Source organism: Drosophila simulans, chromosome 3L (genome assembly GCF_016746395.2).
Source record: "Drosophila simulans strain w501 chromosome 3L, Prin_Dsim_3.1, whole genome shotgun sequence".
Lineage (NCBI taxonomy): Eukaryota > Metazoa > Arthropoda > Insecta > Diptera > Drosophilidae > Drosophila > Drosophila simulans.
In genome coordinates, this window is record NC_052522.2 from 11,844,404 (window position 1) to 11,865,625 (window position 21,222).

The window sequence follows — 21,222 nt, forward strand, 5'->3', positions numbered from 1 at the left end:
TAATCTTATTTTTATTGCTTATTTTTATTATAGTTAATTGTATAATTAACTTTTATTTATGCTATTCCCAGTATTCTGGTATACACTTGACTCTACTTTGTATGCTCGATAGCCTGTTCTCCAAAAACGCCAGTACCATTTCCATCCGTTTCATTTGATCTTCCTGCAGTCGTTCGATATTTTCCAATCTGTATTGATTTTTAAAAATTAAGTCAGCTTGGATATTTAAGCTCAGCTTTAGATTGTCCATTTGATCAAAAACTGGACGTAGAGCTGTTAGGCAGAATGCCCCGCATTGTGTAGGCGCATCATTTAGAACGCACACAGAACTCGTATCCTGGAAAGTGTCCTGTGTTCTGGCCACTCCAATAAAAATGAATGCATACAACAAATTCACAACTGAGTTTGACATTTTAAGAGTATGGAACTGCTGAAGTCGAATGGTTAAAGCAAACTGATTTTCCATTTTCTTGCTGATTCTTCAAGAAACTTTAGAAGGATTTAATGAGCTCATTTGTTTTACGATAAGAGTAGTATAACGTAAAAGTTATTTTTATATGCACTTTATTAGTCATATGCCATTTTTATCGAACTCCTGGTAATTGTTACGTATTTATTTTTCCATTTTATATTTTATTACACAATTCGTGCGTTGAGTATGATGGGTATGCTAGATTTCTTGAACACCATGTAACGCGTAGCGTTATCAGGACCCTAGCCGGGTCGAACTAGCCATGTCTTTCTGTCCGTATGTCCAACTGTCCGTCCGTATGTCTGTCCGTCCGTTAGTCCGTATGAACGTCGAGATCTCGAGCATTATCGTATTCTTACCAGCTGGATAACTAAACTTAAGCAGTCATGGTTACTTTCAATGGGAATCCAAGCAACTGTGTCGGTTAGTAAAACTGTATTTATTTATTTACGTATCTTAAGAACTATTCTTAACATGATCGACTATGTCAGTTCGAATTCTATAAAATATGATAAGTTAAAGATATGCTCTGAAAATAAGTATATTTAATTTAGTTAAAGCAATGCTGCTTGCTTTAATTTTGGGAAATTTAACAATTTTGTTTAGACAATCATAAACGGTCAGTCTCGCTGGTTGGGCCATATCATAAGCTTACGCGATTTATACAACAATTTTTGATGGCAGTATCTACAATACTAAAAGCAAAAGTAGAGATACGTTTTCTGCACTCTGAAATTTAGGGAACCAACTAAAATACTTTTTGAACATAGCTGTGGGTAAACTTAGTGTGCTACAGATTACATGCTATAACTACTTAGGTCGATAACCACCTCAATTAGCTTAACTAAACGACTCAATGTGAGTCAGTCAAGGAACATTTTGCAACTGCATCGCTTTGGCGCAAAAATTAAACTCTTCTCTCTCGTTGTAACATTTCCATAGTCAATAGATGGCACTTTTGGATATCGAAGATCGCGGATTCCCTTAGAACTTCTCGTCGTCGATATTACTGCGGCAATTGTTCAGCGCCGATTGTCGTTTCATCGTTCCCGATTCGCAGTCGATATAGTTTTTGGCCAGAACTTTGGGCGTATTATTTTGGTGCATGTTGTTCCGGTTGAGGGTGCCATTGCCGTTGCCCAAATTACTGGTCTTGGCCGGCATCCGGAAGCTGGACTGCCGTTTGGGTCGCTGATCGTAGTACTGCAAACAAATAATTCATTCAAATTCATTCCACTGCAAACGTACTAAATTATATATGTATTTTCACTTACATCCTTGGTGGGCAGACTGGAGTACTGATTGGGATAGGTGTCGAAACTGGCTGTTGTCGTCGTGGTTTTGTTTAGTGCCTCCTCAGCACTTATCATGAATCGTTTCTTGGTGAATCTGTAGGTGGCCAGGCAACAGGCCACAGTGAACAGCAGGCCAACGAAGATCACGATGGGCAGCGTGGCAGTCGAGGCAGTTTGGGTTTCTGGAAGTGGATAAGGATTGGTTTTTTTTTGGATTCATTAAAATAAATCAAAGGTTGACTTACCCTCGCATTCATTGGGCACACAGGCGGTCTTCTCGAACTCCGCACCACGGCACTCCATCGAACCGGGCTGCTCCACCAGGCAGCGGCGATGTCTCAGTCGGATGCCATCGCTGGAGCAGCTAGACCACTCGCTCCAGGCGCTCCAACCCAGGAAATCTAATCGAAAAAAAACAATTATAAAGTCGTTTTTCTATGGAAAATGTTATGTTTAATGATGACCCACCTTCGCATGGCACCATTTCACACTTCTGTTCTTCGAGGGCACGACCCTGACAGAGCCTATCGTGACCCGCCAGGCAACGACGCGTCCTCCGGCGCAGTCCCAATCCGCAGGTCACCGAGCAGGCAGACCACTCAGACCAGCAGCCCCACTCCCCGTGTTCCACCTCGTTGTCCAGGCTATTACTACTCAGCTGTTCTTCCGCCGGACAGGCGTGTATGTTGCAAACCCGACTCTGGCTGCCACGACCGCGGTGACGTTGCTGGACACCACCACCGCAACTGACGCTGCATGGTGACCAGTCCGCAGCATCGGAGTCCGCGGAGTCGTGGTCAACCTGCCGCTGGCAGCTGCCATCAGCATGACAATTGCGCGACTCCTCCTTGGGCAGGCCAACTCGGACGGAACTCGGATCCGGACTGGTGGCACGACAGACGAACCTGAATCGCCTCTCCGTGTGCGGTTCACTTGAGTTTCCGCTTCCGGTCACCGTTAGCCACGGTGTCCAGGCACTGAGTTTGCGCACCTCCTGACAGCTCTGCATGTTGCACTCCTCGTAGTCCAGCCGACAGCCCGGGCACTCCATTCCGCCATTGAGTGGAGCCGGATCGTTGCACTCACGTCGACGCATCCGGAAGCCACCGCCGCACTGGGCACTGCACTCGCTCCACTCGCCCCACGGTCCCCATCCGCCATCCACGGACTGCGGCTTGGCCACCGGGCACGGTGGCAAGTGGCGGCAGTACATCTCCGACTGCTCCGATCCCACACAGGTGCGGCCGCCGAATGCCGGACGCGGATTCCCACAGGTGCGTCGTCGGATCTTCACGGCAATGCCGCAGGTCTGGGAGCAGGGCGACCATGCTGACCACTCCGTCCATCCTCCGTGCTGCGTGCAGTTCGTCACTTGGGTGCTGAAATAAAGGAAATATATATATTAGAGGTTTCTTAACTCTAAATTCCTTAATTCCCATACCTGATGCCCTCGCAGGTGGCGCCTCCATGTTGTGGCTGAGGGTTGTTGCAACTGCGCTGTCGGCACTGGCAATTGCTATCCGGCTGCTCGTGCTGCTGACAAACGGCCCAGGGACTCCAGGTGGACCAACCGCCATCGATGGGGGCATTCAGCACAGGACAGGTGATCTGTGGCGCCTGATGCCAGTGCTGCAGTACAGATGAGTCCTGTGGCTGGGGCATGCAGCGCTCCACCAGTTCGTTCCAGCCGCAGTAGGGATCCATGGAATTCAGACAACTTGACTGCGACACATGGCGACTGCAGTGCTGGGCGGGAATCCGGGTGAGCGCCAGATCGGTGCCCAGATAGAGGGAATCGCTGACTTTCAGATAGGCCATATTCAGCAGGCTACTGGTGCCAGTATCGTCCGCCTGCCAAAGTTCCACCAGGCATGTCTGAGCTCCATCGCCACCGTACTTTACGGACAATTTCTTGATGTGATTCTCACTGCTGGCCACGAAGAGCACGTGCACCTGTTCCGTTTTTGTGTTTATGATGTCCAATGCCAGGCGGCCGAACTGTTCCAGTTTGGAGTGATACAATGGCTCTGCCCCAATTGGCTGCACTGCCTCATCCATCAGTTGGTAGCGTGAGCTCTCCAGCCAGTGGCCAATGCTACTGCCAATACTACTCGTTCCGCACTGGAATTGACTCCGCTGATTCGTGTTGACCGTTTTCCAGGCCGCATCCGCGTGCTCCTGCTGCTTGAAGGGTCCATCGAAGGCCGCGTTTATGGAGCTCAGGTTGTAGGCGCAAACAGCGGAGCCAAATATGCTGGATCTATAGGGTTACAAAATAAGGAAAATTATGAGTTTTGCTTTAATTAAAGGATATAGAAGTTGCAGAATACATACCCCGAAGTTCTGAAGGTGGCATAGAGTACGGATTCGGATTCGGCGTACGTCATGCCTTGGATCTCATCGAAATAGTAAGGATATTCGCCAGGCAGTGAGCAATTGAGACGCGCCTTCAGGAACGATGTCCAATTGTCCCTTAGCAACTGACCACCACCGCCCACATCATTCTTGCACACCCTCGCAATTCTGGAGTATATCACCTGAAAGTGCACAATTCTCTTAGCTCGAAATAAAACTTTTATTAATTAAAAGTAATCACTCACCTTGCCACAACTCATGTGCTCGGCTGCTGATTCGCGTAGCAGAAAATATACAAAGTTGCCAGCCTCGAAGCTTCCCACGAATTGGGCTCCACTCAGCCAGTTGTTATTATATTGCTTGGTGCGGAGGAAACGCTGGAAGATCGATTATAGAACCATTAGAAGTGTGGGCAGGGGTGTGGCTGTACTAAGCCAGCAAATTAAAATGTATAAAAAATCAGCAAATCTATTTGTTAAAAAGCAGTCAAGTTAACAATGGTTTTGTCCAGTTACGTTTGTTTCGGTGCTCAAAAAATGCACATAACTCATACGCCGTGTGGGCTTAACAAAAAATATTTGGTTTAAAATAAACTTGTAGGTTGAATATTAAAAAATAATTACAATTGTGGTTATATAAATTAGAAATTTGCAAATCCCTGCTTAAGTAATGATTTTACTATATTTTTACAAATATTACTCATACGCAGTGTGTGACAATTTCAGTTACCCACCTTATTGGACTCCACTCCTGTTCGCAGGATGGCCACATCGCTGCCCGAGAAATCGGTGGCGGTGCCCACAAAGAGTTGCCCATTGGACTGCAGCAGACTGGTGCTATTCGCCTGCGGATGAAATGGACACTTGACCACGCCGCTGTCCACGCCAGTGACTGTGAGGTTCTCCATCTGCAAGAGGCACCAAGGGTTGGGGTAAATGGCGCGTCAGACTGGCGACTCCAAAGAGTTGGACACGAATTGGTCGACTTGGGCGACTTGGACGACCACTCACCTGGCGCCACGAACAGCTCGGCTGGAAGGCGTTCGTCCCACACGCGTACAGCTGGTTCTCACCGTAGCTGTGGAGCACGCGCACATAGTTGCGACACCATCGCTCCGACTGGCCTTTTGCCTGGCACATGGCGATCTCCGACGGCGTGGCACCCCAGCTGGCCCGCTCCAGTGGCTCCAGGTCGAAAGACATGCGGTACAGGGTGTCCCTGCAAGGAATCAAATCAAATTTATAACATATTCAAATGGGTCAAATGGGTTGGAAATCATTAGAGATATGTGGCTATTACATTGCTGAAGTAAGTGGAGCATACTTATAAGATCAATTCTATATCCCAAGTTTAACTATACTTTCTAGCCAATACCATTACACTTGAAATCCAAAAATAACTCCGATTTATGTCCAATTTGTTTGCAGTGCATGACCGTTGAAAGGCGACCGATTGGCCAGCAATAACAGTTAGAGAGGCGGCCCACAATTGTTTACAAATAAGGCTGACTCCGGCTCCAGCTTCAGTTGCCACCCCTCCGCACTCCCCCCTGACCATCAGCTGTCATAATTTTGAACTGGTTGGCCGCCAGTGCATTGAACTGCAAGGCAAACAGGTAACAAAACTTGGCCCCACCACAGTGGTACCCACTTGCAGTGGATTTTAGCATTCTAAAACTCATGCAAAACGATTGTGGGCGAAGATTCGAAGGCTGAAAACTAAACATAACATATAAGCTGAATTCATAAAATGATAATAAATTCAGCAGGTATAGGAAAAATATATCATTGTTTTTCTAACATTTTATATTTTATGTACGATGATACATATTTATAGAATTGTGATATTTGTAGTAGTTTCTATAAATATTTCCCATTTATTTCATTAAAGTAATTTTGTAAGTTACCACTGTACCCCGCTGATTTTACCAATTATGCCAACACAACCACTGTGCTACGCGCTTTTGGCGAAACGAACACGAAGATCAATAGATCAAGTGCAACCATTTCGAATGCGCGCGAAGCAATTGCTAAATGGTTACATCTTGACTTGGACAGCGGCATTTCCAGCTAAGAGGTGGCTTTGGATGGCGATTGGGATGCAGTTTGGAATGGAATGGAGAACTGTGAACAGAGATCGGAATCGGAGAATGCCGCCGTGCTTGGGCTTGAGAAGGAATGCCGCCGACCAGACGTCGCCAAAGAGCCGGACTAAAAATGAAAAAAAAGAGATCACTGCCCACAGTCCGGCCATCTAATGGTCACTTGCGGCTGTTTAGCCGCCTTAGGATATAAATTGAATGCGGAGCTGCACAGAGCAAGTACACTCGGAGAAATTAGTATTTCAATTGGCAAAAAAATAACTCTTGAATTCTGGGAAAAACAATTAAATAGGAACTTGCTTATATTCTTGCAAAATAAACAACTCTTAGGAGAAAAAAAAATTTCATAAGTACAATGCAGCTGTGGGTTATTGATATTTTAAAGTGTAACTAAATAGCCATGCGTGAATTTTTTCTCAGTGCAGATACTGGATCGTCAGCCAGATCGCCCAATATCAATCATTTGGATTGCAGCTGGCACAAGGCGCGTGGCACATCGGCCCCCGTGCAGTTGTAACTCAGGTAAATATGTATCTATACATATATATATATGCGTATATATACCGCTCAGGTGTAACTCGAGCTCCACGCGATGCTTGTGCGTCTTAAGCGGTACGCGATGAGGTAATAAACACGCCAACTCTTGCGAAAAACGCAGCTCAGCCATCGGCAAACATCATCGCCCTTCCCAAACATTCGAAGTGGGACCCTAGGAGGCAGCTGTCGATATCTCTGGATATTATTGGCTAAGTGAAAAGGTGTATTTAAGGTGTTGGCAGATGCAAATATTATATGGTTGCTACACGCTTGAATTACTGCCTTTGATTAAGTGATAATTAATTGATCTGTCATGATATCTACTGCAAAATGAATTGAAAAGATATGATGAAAAAATGTTCAAACCTATTTAAAACTATTCATATTCATAATTGCAATATTAATATTTATTCGCATCTTTCGTTAGATTCCTTCTTTTTTCAGTTTATCCTCGACTTATATTTTTTGAACTTTGTTTACTACTTGTTTAGTACTTCTTAACCTTCAAGTATTAACTAGATTTCTAGGAACTTGAGATTATTGACCGTTGATTGAGTGATTGAGCAAGGTTGTGATAGCTGAAATTGTGTCAATATAAAAACACTCATAAATACGCATAAGCTTATGGAACCATATAAGTCGCAAAGTGCATTGAGAGCCCAAGATTATAACTCCGGGTTCTTAGCGCCTAAAAAGCTCCTATATCATTCGATGGGTGTATCTCAAGTGTTTGGCCAGCATTTGCAAGCCATTTAGTGAGGCGTTACCGGAAATCGTATAACCAACACACCGCGACACTAATTCATTCGAATATCCATGTGAAAATGACACGACAAAAGCCGGGAAATGTGAATGGAAAAATGCAAAAAAAAATATTTAAAAAAAATATGGCATGTCGTGTGTAAAAATCTCGCCTAGACTTAACGGCTGCGAAAATTAATTACTGCTGATTGTGCTCGTCACAGTCTAAAGTTCTTCGTAAGTTGAGAGCCCCCATGAGTTGTGATTACATTTACAATGCCCACTTATTGGAAAGCAGGTAAGAATTATCAAAAAGTTGACATAGCTGTTCCTGCTATCAATTCAAAAAAAAAGATCAATAAATTTAATCAATTTATCAATCAATTTAAGCAGCCGGCATTTTATAGTCCACCACGTTTTCTAAGTTGCCAACTGCTTTATCACTTTGAAACCAAATAATACGTAAGATATCATATCAATAAGTACAAAGAAGTATGACGAAAAATAAAGACGTATTTTTAATGCTTTTGTACTTGGAAATAAATATATAAATATACAAAATACTATCTGACATTCTTGATATAAATTACGAAAAACGAATATATTATATGCATATTCTACCTTTGTATTTATGTTTTAAAATCCCAAGAAAACCGCAACAAATTCTAAACAAGCGTGTCTAATTTCCAAAACGTTCTGTTAATTTTATACACTGTAAAATATGCAATAAATAATAGTTCAAAACTTCAAAGATACAACGTTTCTGCTTTCTCAGTTCTTCAATGGCTTTAGAAACCATTCGATTTTTTTTGCGTATCTGTGAAGTTCAATGTGCTGTTTTTTATTTCAGTGAGTGAGAACAACAAAACTGCGCCCAGTGAGCGATAAGCAACGGCCTTGTCAATTAGCATTGGCTTTCGAATAGCTAACCCCCGCATCCCCCTTTTGCGCACTCATCATCAGCCGCCTCACCTGACTTTATCATTCGTTTCACCTGGCGGCAGCGAAAATTCCGCTTAGGTGTGAAAAAAGGGCGATACACATGTACCGCTTTTCTTTCTGTTTTCTATTTTTTTTAATTTATTTTTATTTTTACTATTTCCCCTCGTTTTTAGTCGCAATCTTGTTTGCTGTTTTGGTTTGTTTGCTTAGTTGTTTAATGTGTATTTGTCATTATTCTTTGCCATTCGCTATCTGAATGGAGCGCGTGCGTGCAAATATGCCAAATTCGCACATGGAAATGGTCGGATGTTTGCCCACTCGATCATCATATGGGGTATCTGCTGTACCTGCTCAAAGCTTACCCGCTGCACTTTGAAATTCTTTAAATATTTTCTGTTCTCTAACGAGAATTTAACTTCAAAAGCTCTTGAGATTATTAAACTAAGCAAAAAACAATCTATAAAACTTTAATCTAATATCTATAAAGTGGCTTCCAGTGAGGTAAGTACTTGAAGTTTAATATATTTCCATTAGTAATATGAAGATCAATAAAATCATGCCAGCTGTGTAGCTTAAACTTGTGCAATACTCAGGCGAAAAGAAATAAAATATAAACATTAAAAATAAACCCATAAAAATTGGGTAAACTGTAACGCTGTTAAACTCGCCATGACCCATTTGCAGCACACCACCCACTTATCCGCACAACAGACCACTATAATGATCTACGTGTAATGTATCTGTATCTGGAAGTATGTATTTTCGTATCTATATGGTCGAGTGTGTGTGCACCCCTGAGCATTCGCAATTCGCTTATTTCGCACACCTTGCGCCGCCGCCAACTTTTATTTGAGCGACAAGCGCGACAAGATAACAAAAAGGCCTCTTTGTAAGCGCAGTGGAGCAAGTGAAGCTGGAGTTGGAGTTGGAGTTGGGGCCTTAGATACCAGATACCAGATACGGATACATAAGAGTATTCGACTCTCTTTCGATCTGAGACTGGGGCTATTAAAAATGCAGTGTCGCCGCCTGTCGCCTATTGCCAGTCATTTGGATTTGGCCAGGGACTAACTATACGCTATAGCACCATGCCACATGTTGCCCAAGTGGCCGCCGGTGCGCCAGGTGCGTGGGCGTCCTGTCCGCCGCTCCACTGGCGGCAAATCACGCTCTGGCCGGGCTTAAATGGGTTACTTGTAATTAAAATTGCCGTCGCCACTAATCTCGGCTGAAACTGCAGCACTCACAGACAAGCTTCGAAAAATGATATTCAATATTTTATAGTGTTATTAAGCAGTAAACTAACATATAAATTTTAGTTTAGTAGTTACAAAATTCGTAAAAGTACATATTCTCTATTTTCTAGTGTAAGCTTGTAAGCTAGAAACTGCAATTTCTACGTTGATCAGCATGTTTCTGCTTAGGCAGGTATGACTGTGCCACTTTTATGAGCTCTGCCTACGCTACCGCATTCCTGGCTCTCAATCTCAATCCGCGTTCGAATAGCTTTGTGTCAGTCTGGAGCCGCTCAAGAGGTTTTTAATAGAAATATGCAAAATGCTTGCCAACAGTTCGCAGAACGCCCTGTACCTCCCCCCATCCCCCCATTTTTTGCATACGAGGGGGTGGGGGGTGCTGGTGCAACACGGTTTGATTAATTTTGATTTCAATTTCGGCATCCGTGTGCTCCAGTAGCCGTCGAGTTGACGTGACTGTCACAGGTGCATTTTTGTATCTTGTAGTTAAGAGATTGAGTTGCAAGTAATTTGGGCAGTTTGGGTGGTTCCCAGCCAACGATCATAATGATTTATTACACAAATGTTTAGTTTAAGCATTAAGCATGCTTTGAGTAAAACATATTTAATATTTAATATTGTACAGTCAGAAAAAAAATCCCTGACGAGGCATCATAATGATTTATTGCACAAATGTTTAGTTTAATCATTAGGCATAACATATTTAATATTTAATATTGTACAGTCAGACACACTGCGCTCGCATTGAAATAAAATCCCTGACGAGGCATTGTCCACTTCAAGATATTCGAGTGGAAAAACAATATTATGGCTAATGCACAACACACGAAAATGATTTCCTTGTTTATACAACATTTTGTTTGGCCATATGTATAAACATTTGAAATGCTTCCCAGCAGGTCATTTGCATGCTCCATTTGCGACAGGCCACAACAGTAAATACAACGCTTATGCGACCCCTCCGAAAAATAATACCTACATATGAAAATATGTACTGGTAATGTAGGAACTGAATTCGTACAAAAAAAAAGGCTCGAAGGCAAGCGAACGAAAGCGAAAACAAAGGCAATATTATTTTAATGCAGTCTATATCAAATTTCGGCCAGTTGCATGGGACACTACCAACCAAATACACTGCGATGTATAAGATACAAAGAAATTCATATTAATTTAAAAACTGCATGCAAAGTAACATTAACAAAGCTAGGAATTGAAAAGAACATATAATTTTTTCACATATATCCTAATAATTATATTTAAAAATTCAACTAGCTAATTTCTCTCAGTGTGCCTACATGCCGCTCCATTTTCCTGTTCATGACAGAAAATTACGCGACGGTTACCAACCGAGCAAGTTGCCTCGTCACTCGTCATGGCACACGGGCAAAAGACTGGAGGAGTCCCATATCCATGCCCATTCCAGTCCCGATTCCATGCCCATTCCACTCTCGATTCCATTCCCATTTTCCAGAGCCGAGCCCGTCAACAGGCGGCTGGCAGTAATCCGATCTTGCAGTCGTGTCAAGTGTGCTGCAGTCCAGATACAAGGAGCATGCACTCCACCAGCACATCTGCACACCAAATACAACGCACAGATACAGATACAAATACAGATACTATGTAGTACCACTACCAGTTCATTGGCAATTGCCCATCTAAACCACAGAAATCATAAAAACCATTGTTCGACTGCGTAGTTTAGATGTGTTCGGGCGGATTGCCACAATTAAAATGCGGTCTGCGATTAGAGATGGTTTACGTTGGGGGTTTACTTCGAGGGTCATTCGGTGGGTTTCGACTTGCGGGTCTTCAAAGCGAGCTCCATACTTCCATTTTATTCGAAGGAAGCCTTATCGAAAGCGCTTTAACAAGAATGATGGTTAACCTCAGGTGGTTTACTAAAGATTAGAACACCAAAACTGGTGGCACTTATCTCGTATCAAATTAAATCGCTACGTGCAATCTAAGGTGGATTTTGATTTAAGATTGAAATACTCCCAGCTACAACTGGGCTAAATTTAATAAACATAAAATTGTATAACAAAAGGGTAGTTACGATTTGTACTTCAAAAACTTCATATAAGGACTACTTTATATTTCTTTGCAAACATGTAAGAACACACTAATGATTGATAACAGTCACTAAGTAAGTCTTGTGTCAATCGAAGTAAAGTCTTTAACCTATATATCTAATCAAGACCCCCTTAACTTTCACAAAATAAAAGTTTATCTCTCATCGAAGCAGCTCAAAGTATTGAGCACAGACTCAAGGCAAAAAGTTAAAAGAAATCTCCAGAGACTGGTGCAATCTAAAAACCCGTCTAGTCCCTTTGCTTAGTTGGCTCTATCAACTAAGCCCACACATTATAAAAATAAATTACGTTTTATGTGGTTAATAAAGCCCACTTGCCTATCTGGCCGCCTACTTACAGGCAGCACCATAATTCCCTCTATATGGAGCAACTGCCCTTCGCTACAAACTGTTTTCTGTTTTTTTTTATAATATCAAGCCGCACTCTTATCATTATGCCATAATTCAGAGGTTGGTAAATAAGAGAGTAACAAAAAATATGGCAGAGTGGAGTTATGGTCGAAGTGAAAATCGTAGGCAATAAAGAATAGAAAAGGCAACTGAAACTGAAAAGTATGACAAATGATTGACGACAAGGGAGCATGATAAACGACTTCCCTTCGGGCAGCAATGGGTTAAGGTGGGTTTATCAACATGACGACACTATAGACACATGCGTCCATGTGTGTATCTTATCGGGTTTTTCCGCAAGAGGTGGAGAGTTGTCGCATCTATAGTATATCTATGCGAGGCAGAAACAAACAAACTTCAAGACGCGTAAATGAAAAGCAAACTACAAGAACCGAGTAACCCGGCTAAAGCGACAGATACTTTTGTATCTCGAAACGCGTATATTAAATTGCTCAACAAATAAGCGGAGTACTCCACTTCTCTCTCGGCGCTGCAATATTATTATTTGGTTACCTTTTCGGTTTCTTGTTCCCTTTCCCTCTTTTCTTAATTTTTTATTCTTTTTTTACACTCAATTATCTTTATTTATTCCCTTGCGCACAGCAGGTACTTGAGATAAGTTCTCGACGAGGGTTTTTGTTTTTTTTGATATGTAAAAAATCTTTGGTATACCAGTGCGTGCACTTTCATTTTTATACACTGTTGTTTTTTAACTTGCGTAATACGCTAAAAAACCAGAAGAAGAACATAATCAGTACCCGTTTTACGTACGCAATGCATCTGTTTATTTTCTTCTGATCGCCGAATTTTACGTAATGCCTCTCTGCTGATAACCCAAAGTTAACAAACGCTTAGTGGAGATTTATTTTCGGGGGTGTTTTCCCTTTCCATTTCTTATCGCTATCAATGCCCAAAATAATGACCCACTTATCGGTGCGACTAATTAAAAAGCAAGTCCTACGAAACAGTACATATCTTTGGGGTTTTGACGCAACAGGAAAAATAAAAACAGTCATAATGACTAGGTAGTCGGCTTAACCGTGACTCAATTGGCCGGAAACAAAATCTATAATAACTATAATAACAATAGGCTCCTGGTTTTTACCTGGCGCCGACGATCACTTGGTTCCTGGCCACGTCGAACAGCATTTCCGAATACCAGGTCGTTTCGGGATCGTAAAATCGTTTGGCCGTCGACATTAAATCTGTTAAGAAAAAGAAAAACAATGTTGTAAGAAAAAGTTTACACAAAATCGTAAAAAAATACTAAGCAATTTAATTGAAGTTTTATTAGCAATTATATGGCAAATGTACTATAAAATGTTGCCTTACAATTGAGTTCAATTAAATATTACCCATATTTTTCAAGGTTTTTAAAAGTTTCACTGATTCATTGGTAAAACATATACTTTTCATTATTTAAGTGCGACTGCAGTGCTCTTACTTTTCATGGATAAACAAAAAGTTTCCGCGAATTTAAATATTTAACTTGAGCTAAACAAAATTAAAATCATTGTCAACACAACGTTGAGCTGAGTTCGCATTTTAAGACGGACTTCGATATACATTCCAGTGCAAAAATCACAAAAAAGAACAAATATTTAAACAAAATGCAAAACACGAAGCTTTTTTTCTGATTAAAAGCAGCAGATACACGGATGTATTGGGGTGTCATAAAAGCGGTTTGTTGGGGAACTCGGTTAAATCGAGATCATTGTTGACATGCCGTGCAAATACAAACAGTTGGGCAGATGGGAGTATTCGTTGTATTCGAAATGGCACCTGTTGATCGAACCGAACATTGTGCAATCGATTGCAGCAGACTCTCGGAACCACTTAGAACTTTGACAGACATCAACCCAATTTACAGTTTCGAGTGGCCAACTTGATTGATTGCCGTGCAATTGACACAGTTTCGTGTAATTTTTGATAATCCGCCCACCTTCGAGAACCCACCTTGATATGAGATGTATCGCGAATCGTTTTCCAGCAATTCCACACTTGATTTTGTCCGGTAACCACTGCCCGTCGAGGGCTGTGGGCCTTCTAGGGTTAAGAGCGATAGAATCAGAAGAAGCCACAGTTGGCTAAACATTTTGGGTAGTTTCAGTATTAACATGCTGCAAAAAGAAAGGAAAAGAAGTTGAATTGTGTGTTGTAGATATAATATATTTTATTTCATAAATTTTTAAACTGATTATGGACTTTCAACAAATGCTAACTCAATTTCTTCTTAGATCACATTTATCCACTTTTTAACACAGAAATATAAGTTTTTAAATTTTTAATTTACAATTTTCTTCTTCATCATTTAATTCATTAAAAATTTGCTTTTGAATAAATTAAATTATGTTATGCCATTTAACAGAAACCTCTGAATAAATCTACTCTGAAGATCAGTAATAAATATTTAAATAAATATTGTTGCAACATTTTACACTTCCTCAAAAAATATTACAAAAATTGTAAACAGCAAAAAACGTCGATTATACAGATGAGATAGTCGAAACTTACTTCATTTAGTGTCACGTTTCGTGCAAAATAAAAGACTAAAATTTATTCCATTCAACTTTTGCGGCGAACAGATTGTAAAAGACTGTTGGTAAATTGTATAATATAGGCATGTGCCTGATAAGCTGGGGAGAATCGAGTAAGGCGCGTGTTTCTGATTCTTCAGATGATCTGACCGTATCTGATGTTCACTTTGCACACAACACTCACAATTTTTAAATTTTCCATACGATTTTCGTATTATTTTAAAGAAATTTTCAAAAGAAAGGCGGATTGGCTCCCCCTCGAGTGGAGTTGGGTTAAAAACATTGACAAAAGACACAGATAGACACCAACAACACGGTCGACGAATATAGCGAGACGGGTTTTTACTTCTGCCTCGATTTCCTACTCTTATGATTATTCAGATACGAGTTATACGGACGCGCATGCCCGACCGATCGGCGAAGTTGACCGCGCAAAGAGTCGCAAGAAACTGAACCATGGATTCGGATTCGGATCCATAGTCACCCGATAGAGAGAGAAGAGAAGAGAGCGAGACAGAGAGGCGAACGGAACGAAAACAAAAACGTGAAAACGAAGCACGAACGCAAAATAAACAAAAACGGCGAAGCAAAGAGGAGAGAACAGGCTAAAACGCCGACGAAGATAACCGGCTCAACTTCGGCTTGAAGAATGCACTCGAAAAAATTAGTTTTGCTTTATGCATTTTAAAAGGAAAATATATTTTCTATAAATTATTCAAAAAATATTTTTCAGAATTATGTGTATGTTCATTCGTCTTTGATGATTTTCTGTTAGTATCTTACATGTTAGAAACTTTTCAAGCCTCTTGCAATTTATAAGTACACAGAAAATAAAGTACACAGAAGTGTGGCATAGTTTAGAGGACCTTGCCTATAAAATAATCCAATAATTAATAATATAATACTGGTTGTTAAGTTGAATAATTTAAGAGCCATTTTCATATATAGAATCGCAATGCAATTTTCAAGTTATCTTACAGAATTAAGTACGAATTTCTCTCAGTGTCTGCTTGGGAGTTAAGAGGCGCGGCTACGGCAGCCGCAGCAGCAACTGGGCAGGGCGCTCATATATCATGCGACAACGACAACGAGAACGACTCTTCAGAATCAGAATCTGAATCTCCGGGTTCGGGATCGGGATGTGCAGCTCCGCGAAGAGGTATAGAACCCACTGGAGGGTGGGACGGGCACTTGCTGTGCCTCGATTTGGTAGCCTGACAAATTGACATTAGTATTGCCGACGTCGCGGTTCGAGGACACGTGATATATTCCGCCAGACGAGGGATCAACTGATCCTATCTACTCCGCTTTGCGACGTTTTTGCCCATCAGCAAAGCAATTTGATCAGCAAATCATAGAAATGGCGCCAAAGCAAATGATTTAATAGATTCTATCTATTAGATATGTTTCAATCTTTTATTTCAAGCCACTAATATTTTATATAGATATATTCTATAGAGATAGATAAAAGATAGATAGTAATATATTTTTGATACAAAAGTTATGATTTATAACTTTCTGATTCATTTCTTTATCATAATAAAGTGTAAAAGGTGATTTAATGCTTTGTGAGATAAGAGAAAGCACAACAGTTTACAGTTTACAACACTCATCTCAAGTCCAACACCATAAAGTTCTTATTTAAGGAACAACAACAGATATGACGCATTTTCCCGGGATTAGTTTTGCTCACTCACCTGGTGGGGCTTTGTTCTATTTTTTTAGTGTTCCTGCCAAGGTTTTTCTTTTACGCCAGACATCCCAGGCTGGACTATTCACATCTTTGTCAGCCTTGACTCCAGAGTAAGTGTGAAAACACAGCTGGTCGCGGAGAACAAATACGAAACCATCAAATGGACCGTCCCAAAGGTGCAGTAACCTCAACTTGAATGCAACTGCAACACGATCCTCTGATTTTGTTTATGCCACAGCACGAACCCGAGGGATACACAAACATGAGGACCAATGCCATCCGTCCAATCCGTTTCGATTCGATCCGGGAGTTAAAGTTGAGTGTGGGCAGACAACGATCGACATTAGCATAGGCCCAAAACATTGCCAGCCCATGACAATTTACGGCTACCTAAACCATTGTCAGTCCGGCCCGCGTTTCTTGTCTTGGCCGAAAAGACACAGTGGCCAAATATGCTAATTTTGTTGGTAGTGATACGATAGACGAAACCACTTCCCCGAGAACCCCGATAATTTACGGCTTAACTTTCCGACCGACAATTGTAATGTTAATGTGCCATCGGCTGGTTCCGTCAGGTAGGTCTAGATGTCTAGATGTATCTTCTTTTGTTAATACTGAAAGATCTTGGCTATCTTGGCTGGTCTGGCTACCGTAAATCACTTGGGTCGAAATTTTGGAGAGAGAGAAGCGTCCTTATCGAGGGCATATCCTTCAAGCGGTCGACTTCCTCTTCCGGCAGAGGGTTTAATGGTTTTCACCTGTCAATATTGTTATTAACCCACAAAGGGTTTCATTTAGCTGCATTTTGTGCAGAGATAGGGAGGGTTTTCGTATGGGGGAGATTGACTGTCAGTTGATTCAGTTGGGTCGTTTGTCAATATTTGCATTTGTCATTTGTTTGAACCGAAAGTGAATTATTATGGCTTTGACAGAAGATAAGGGGTGAGCTGATATCTAAGATCACTGAAAAAATGGCTAAGTTACTGGAATAAAATTAGATACATTTATTACAAATATATTTCAATTCTGTTGTATATATTATTTTTGATTTATGCATACCATTTACCATCTATTTAATATCAATTTACCCTTTATTTTATTATTTAACATATCAATCGAGAATTTGTTACCGTGTATATAGGCTGTTCTATATTGTTTGCTGCCGAATAATCTGTTTTTATGTTGGGCTTCGAAGTCCCTTAAATAAATTGTGGTCGCTACATATTTATGAATTATTCAATTGTTAACAGAATTTTCAACGACAGAATCACGAAATAAAAAATGTCATTGTTCCCGAAAATACAATCGTTTTATTAAATATTTCGCGTAATCTGATCCGTTTCAAGATCCAAACTAAATGAAAATCTTTGTTGCCAGTTTGGAAAAGCGAAAATAAATAAAATGCTCCACAGGAAATCTACACTTTCCAGCAATAAAATGCAGCTCCCGGCCCATAAATTTATTAAAAAAAACTGAAACCGAGATCTGGAAAATATATAGTCCAAATGCGAATGTGTTTGCCTGGACCAATCAAATTGGCTGATGATCATCGATTGGGCATGCAAATTGAAAAGACCTTAAAATAGAATTGAAGCCAATGAAGGGGGACTCCAATCACAGTGCGAGTGCATTTCGATTTCGATTTCCATTTCCATTCGATTCGATTTGAATTTTATTGGGGACACAAGGCGAGTCATAAATTGTGGCTCGTTGGCGAACAATTAAAATGCGTTGGTGTTGCACGGTTAATTTTGGGGTGATTAAAAATTGTCATGGGGCGAGGCAGTGAAAGATGAAAATTCGAAAAACGAGTATGCTAAGCAACTTTCCACGACTGTCAGAAAGTAATAAAATGAATTAGAAATCTGTTTTATTAGCACCCAAGAAAATGCCATTAAATATTAGAGGCCAGAACATAAATTCAGGCGCAACAAAAAAATACGATTCAATTGCGCGACCCTCACGAATTGGAATTGAAAATTAAATCAGCTTATCTGCAGTCGAAAACTATTACAAATATAAGGTTCAAGCTCAAGCCAAACTATATTTTTCACAAAATTTATGACATCGCACGAGGCGATAAGCTGGGGTCATCCAAATATTCCAACTCGAGTTCAAACGACGGCGGCATCTTTGGAAACGGTTTGATTTGAATTCGAGTTACATTTTTCATTTCGGGAATTGTGTAAATATTTCAAATCGATACAAATAATGTGTCGAAAATAAATAAATAAAGCCAATATGGTAATGAGCCACAGTCGAGTGATCGAAATAACCATCTTAAAAGCTCAGTCATTAATTTGTGATTTTTTGTTGGTCGCTTAACTTGTAAATTAAGCGAATAAATAATGTTGAATAAGATTTTATAAGGGGAATTCCGGTATATAATTTATATATATATTATTAATATTGTTATTAATATATTTTCTTAATATATATTAATAATATCACTTTTTAATATTTATTAAATATTTTTTTAATAATCATTTTGTTAAAATACAGCCCTAATTGTCATTTATTAAATAGAATACCCTTTATAATCTTCAAAAAACTAACGATTTCCATATTAAACAGCTTAAGCCGTGATTTCATTTAGCACTCGATTTATTGCAATAAAACAAATTTATTATAACCTTTGTGTGTAACGCTTTTGACCATTGAAAATTAATAAGTTTTAACACAATTCCTACTGGATGGTAGCAAGATGGTTTTGAAAATATTGGCGGGGGGGTTTGCCCTATGCAAATGTTTCGCTTTAGCATTGGTAATTTATGAAAACATTCAATTCGACGAATTCCACCTGCTGTGGCTCCTAATGATCTCAGTTCGATAATTATATATTCCGATCATGCTGCGAGCCAAAAAAGAAAAACTTTGCAGCACCGAAATGTTGGAACTCCCCCTACTAAAAATGGAAATATTTCGCCTAGATTTATTACACAAAATGATCCATGAATGATTTTTATGCGTTTGTTTAATGCTCGCTGCGAATTTATAAATAACCCGAAATTTAGAGCGAGCTGTCTGCCATATTTGGTGGCAAATCAATTTACAACTTTTGCCCCGACTTCGAAATGAACACAAAATGTTCGCTTGATTTCGCTCGGAACGTTCTTTATTTAGACAGATTAATGAGTGGCCCGGTCTGGTCTGTTGTCATTTCATGCCTCTCAGTTGTCAAATTAAGGCCTATGCAATATGTGTTTATTGTACTTATGTTTAAGTGTATAAAACTGCAAGTGTCGCGTCGTCTTAATGGTCTCACTTCAGCTTTTCGCCCCAAAACTGACAGTCCTACAATTGGAAATTAGCTCGAAATTTGCGTATCTTTTTAAGTGCGAATTAAACGATCTCAAGTCCCGAATGAGGCAATCACTCTATGAAAGCATAGAGCTTATATGTATAAATATTTGCCTTTGTAATCTCAAGTAATGGTTGCCCATATAAAGTGGATTACTTTATGGAACTTCAATAATGTATAATGTATTATCTTTTGGATTCGTGCCATGTGGGCGTAACGTTCTCTTAACACCCGGATATTGGCACTGGAAAAATTTTAAATTTACAAGTAATGATGCTATGTTTTTATAAAAAAAAAACAGTAAAGTTGAAGTCTAGCGGCCTTATAATTACCCCTAGTAAATAATCTAATTGCGTAATTGCTGCTATTTCCGCTTTAAGCTTAAGCACAACTGCGAACTTCCTTTAATTCTAGTGTTGAACAAGTTCACAAATCAAGGAAATTTCATACGCTAAAAGCAGTAAGAAAGTAAGTTAAATCCAGTTTCAGCCACATTCTATGGAGAGTGTTACATTTTAGTGGACCAGCCTCAACTTTCTGGGGGACACTTCATTTGACTGGCCGGCTAATAGATTTGTGCCAGATTTTAACATTTGCCAGACCAACCGGTTGAACAGTAGCTCAACTTTTACATGGGTCGCTTGTACTAACCATTTTTGTTTTAGTTGTAAACAAATAAAAAAATACGATCCAACAGAGTGAAGGTAAGTTCTGTAAGATTGTAAAGGTTTTGCCCTTTTTGGGGAAAAGAAAAGCAAAGGCCACACACGTTGAAGTTTGGTTTTTGTTTTGGGGTTTTGTTTTTCCACTTACAAGTACAACGAAATTAGAGAAATTTTCTGAAGAGCCATACAAATGTGTAAATGTAAATAGAAACAACTTTCGCGTGGTAAAAGCCCTGAAAAAATCGGAGAATTTACAACGGCTACTTATGGCCAGGTCGAGCAAAAAAAATTGAAAGAGTTTCTTAGGAGGTGTGGCGGATTTGACTAATCCAGAAGCCACAGAAGTTAATATATAAAAAAAAGGACAAACAGCAGAAATTTACATAAATTTAAGTTTGGCACACCTTGCCACACATTTGAATGTCTTCATTTCGGTTCAATTTTCACTGCTGTTGTGGGTGTCGCACTCCAGAAATTATACGTATTTATGTGCGACAGTGAAAGCCATAGAAATATGATCATATAAATCAACCTGAATGCACACCCTTTTTTTTATGATTTTTTGACATTTTTTTTTTCATTTTTGGGTTTCCGCTTGGTGTTTCAGTTGTTTTTGGTGTGGTGTTGGCTATTGTTGGGCTGCCCAAAAGGATTAAATGCTCATAAATGGCACCCAAAACGCGTGTGGTCTTTTGGAATGGCCGGTTATGTGAAATCGGAGGGCAGGAGAACTTGTTTCATAAATGAAGTTCAATTCCATTGAAGTGAACTGGGAAAGTTCAAGGAACACTTGAAACTCACCGACAACTTATATGGACATTTTTATCATTTAAAGAAATCAAATC

At 40.2% G+C, this 21,222-nt stretch overlaps 2 protein-coding genes across 2 annotated transcripts; one reads left to right on the top strand and one right to left on the bottom strand.

Annotated features, from left to right (window-relative positions):
• Window positions 1-892: 892 nt before the first annotated feature.
• Window positions 893-15,182, bottom strand: LOC6737765 (semaphorin-5A). Its single transcript, XM_002084557.3, has 12 exons — window positions 14,696-15,182; window positions 14,138-14,301; window positions 13,287-13,386; window positions 5,133-5,340; window positions 4,856-5,029; window positions 4,368-4,499; window positions 4,102-4,304; window positions 3,209-4,027; window positions 2,236-3,146; window positions 2,013-2,168; window positions 1,747-1,949; window positions 893-1,675 (listed from the first exon to the last, which is right to left on the bottom strand). Exons 1-12 carry the CDS (start codon window positions 14,698-14,700, stop codon window positions 1,457-1,459), a joined length of 3,294 nt encoding a protein of 1,097 aa, XP_002084593.1. The 5' UTR covers window positions 14,701-15,182; the 3' UTR covers window positions 893-1,456.
• Window positions 14,804-17,539, top strand: LOC120284736. Its single transcript, XM_039293283.2, has 4 exons — window positions 14,804-14,831; window positions 15,741-15,877; window positions 16,444-16,587; window positions 16,650-17,539. The coding sequence occupies exons 1-4, from the start codon at window positions 14,804-14,806 to the stop codon at window positions 16,761-16,763; spliced, it is 423 nt and encodes a 140-aa protein (XP_039149217.1). The 3' UTR covers window positions 16,764-17,539.
• The last annotated feature ends 3,683 nt before the right edge of the window (window positions 17,540-21,222 follow it).

Coding starts and splice junctions, on each gene's coding strand:
- LOC120284736 (XM_039293283.2), top strand. CDS start 14,804: ATGTGCCTGATAAGCTGGGGAGAATCGA. Junction 14,832..15,740: donor GATAAGCTGGGGAGAATCGA/GTAAGGCGCGTG, acceptor TTGGGAGTTAAG/AGGCGCGGCTACGGCAGCCG. Junction 15,878..16,443: donor ATGTGCAGCTCCGCGAAGAG/GTATAGAACCCA, acceptor CTATTTTTTTAG/TGTTCCTGCCAAGGTTTTTC.
- LOC6737765 (XM_002084557.3), bottom strand. Junction 4,500..4,855: donor CAGGAGTGGAGTCCAATAAG/GTGGGTAACTGA, acceptor TCGATCTTCCAG/CGTTTCCTCCGCACCAAGCA. Junction 2,169..2,235: donor TGAAATGGTGCCATGCGAAG/GTGGGTCATCAT, acceptor TTTTTCGATTAG/ATTTCCTGGGTTGGAGCGCC.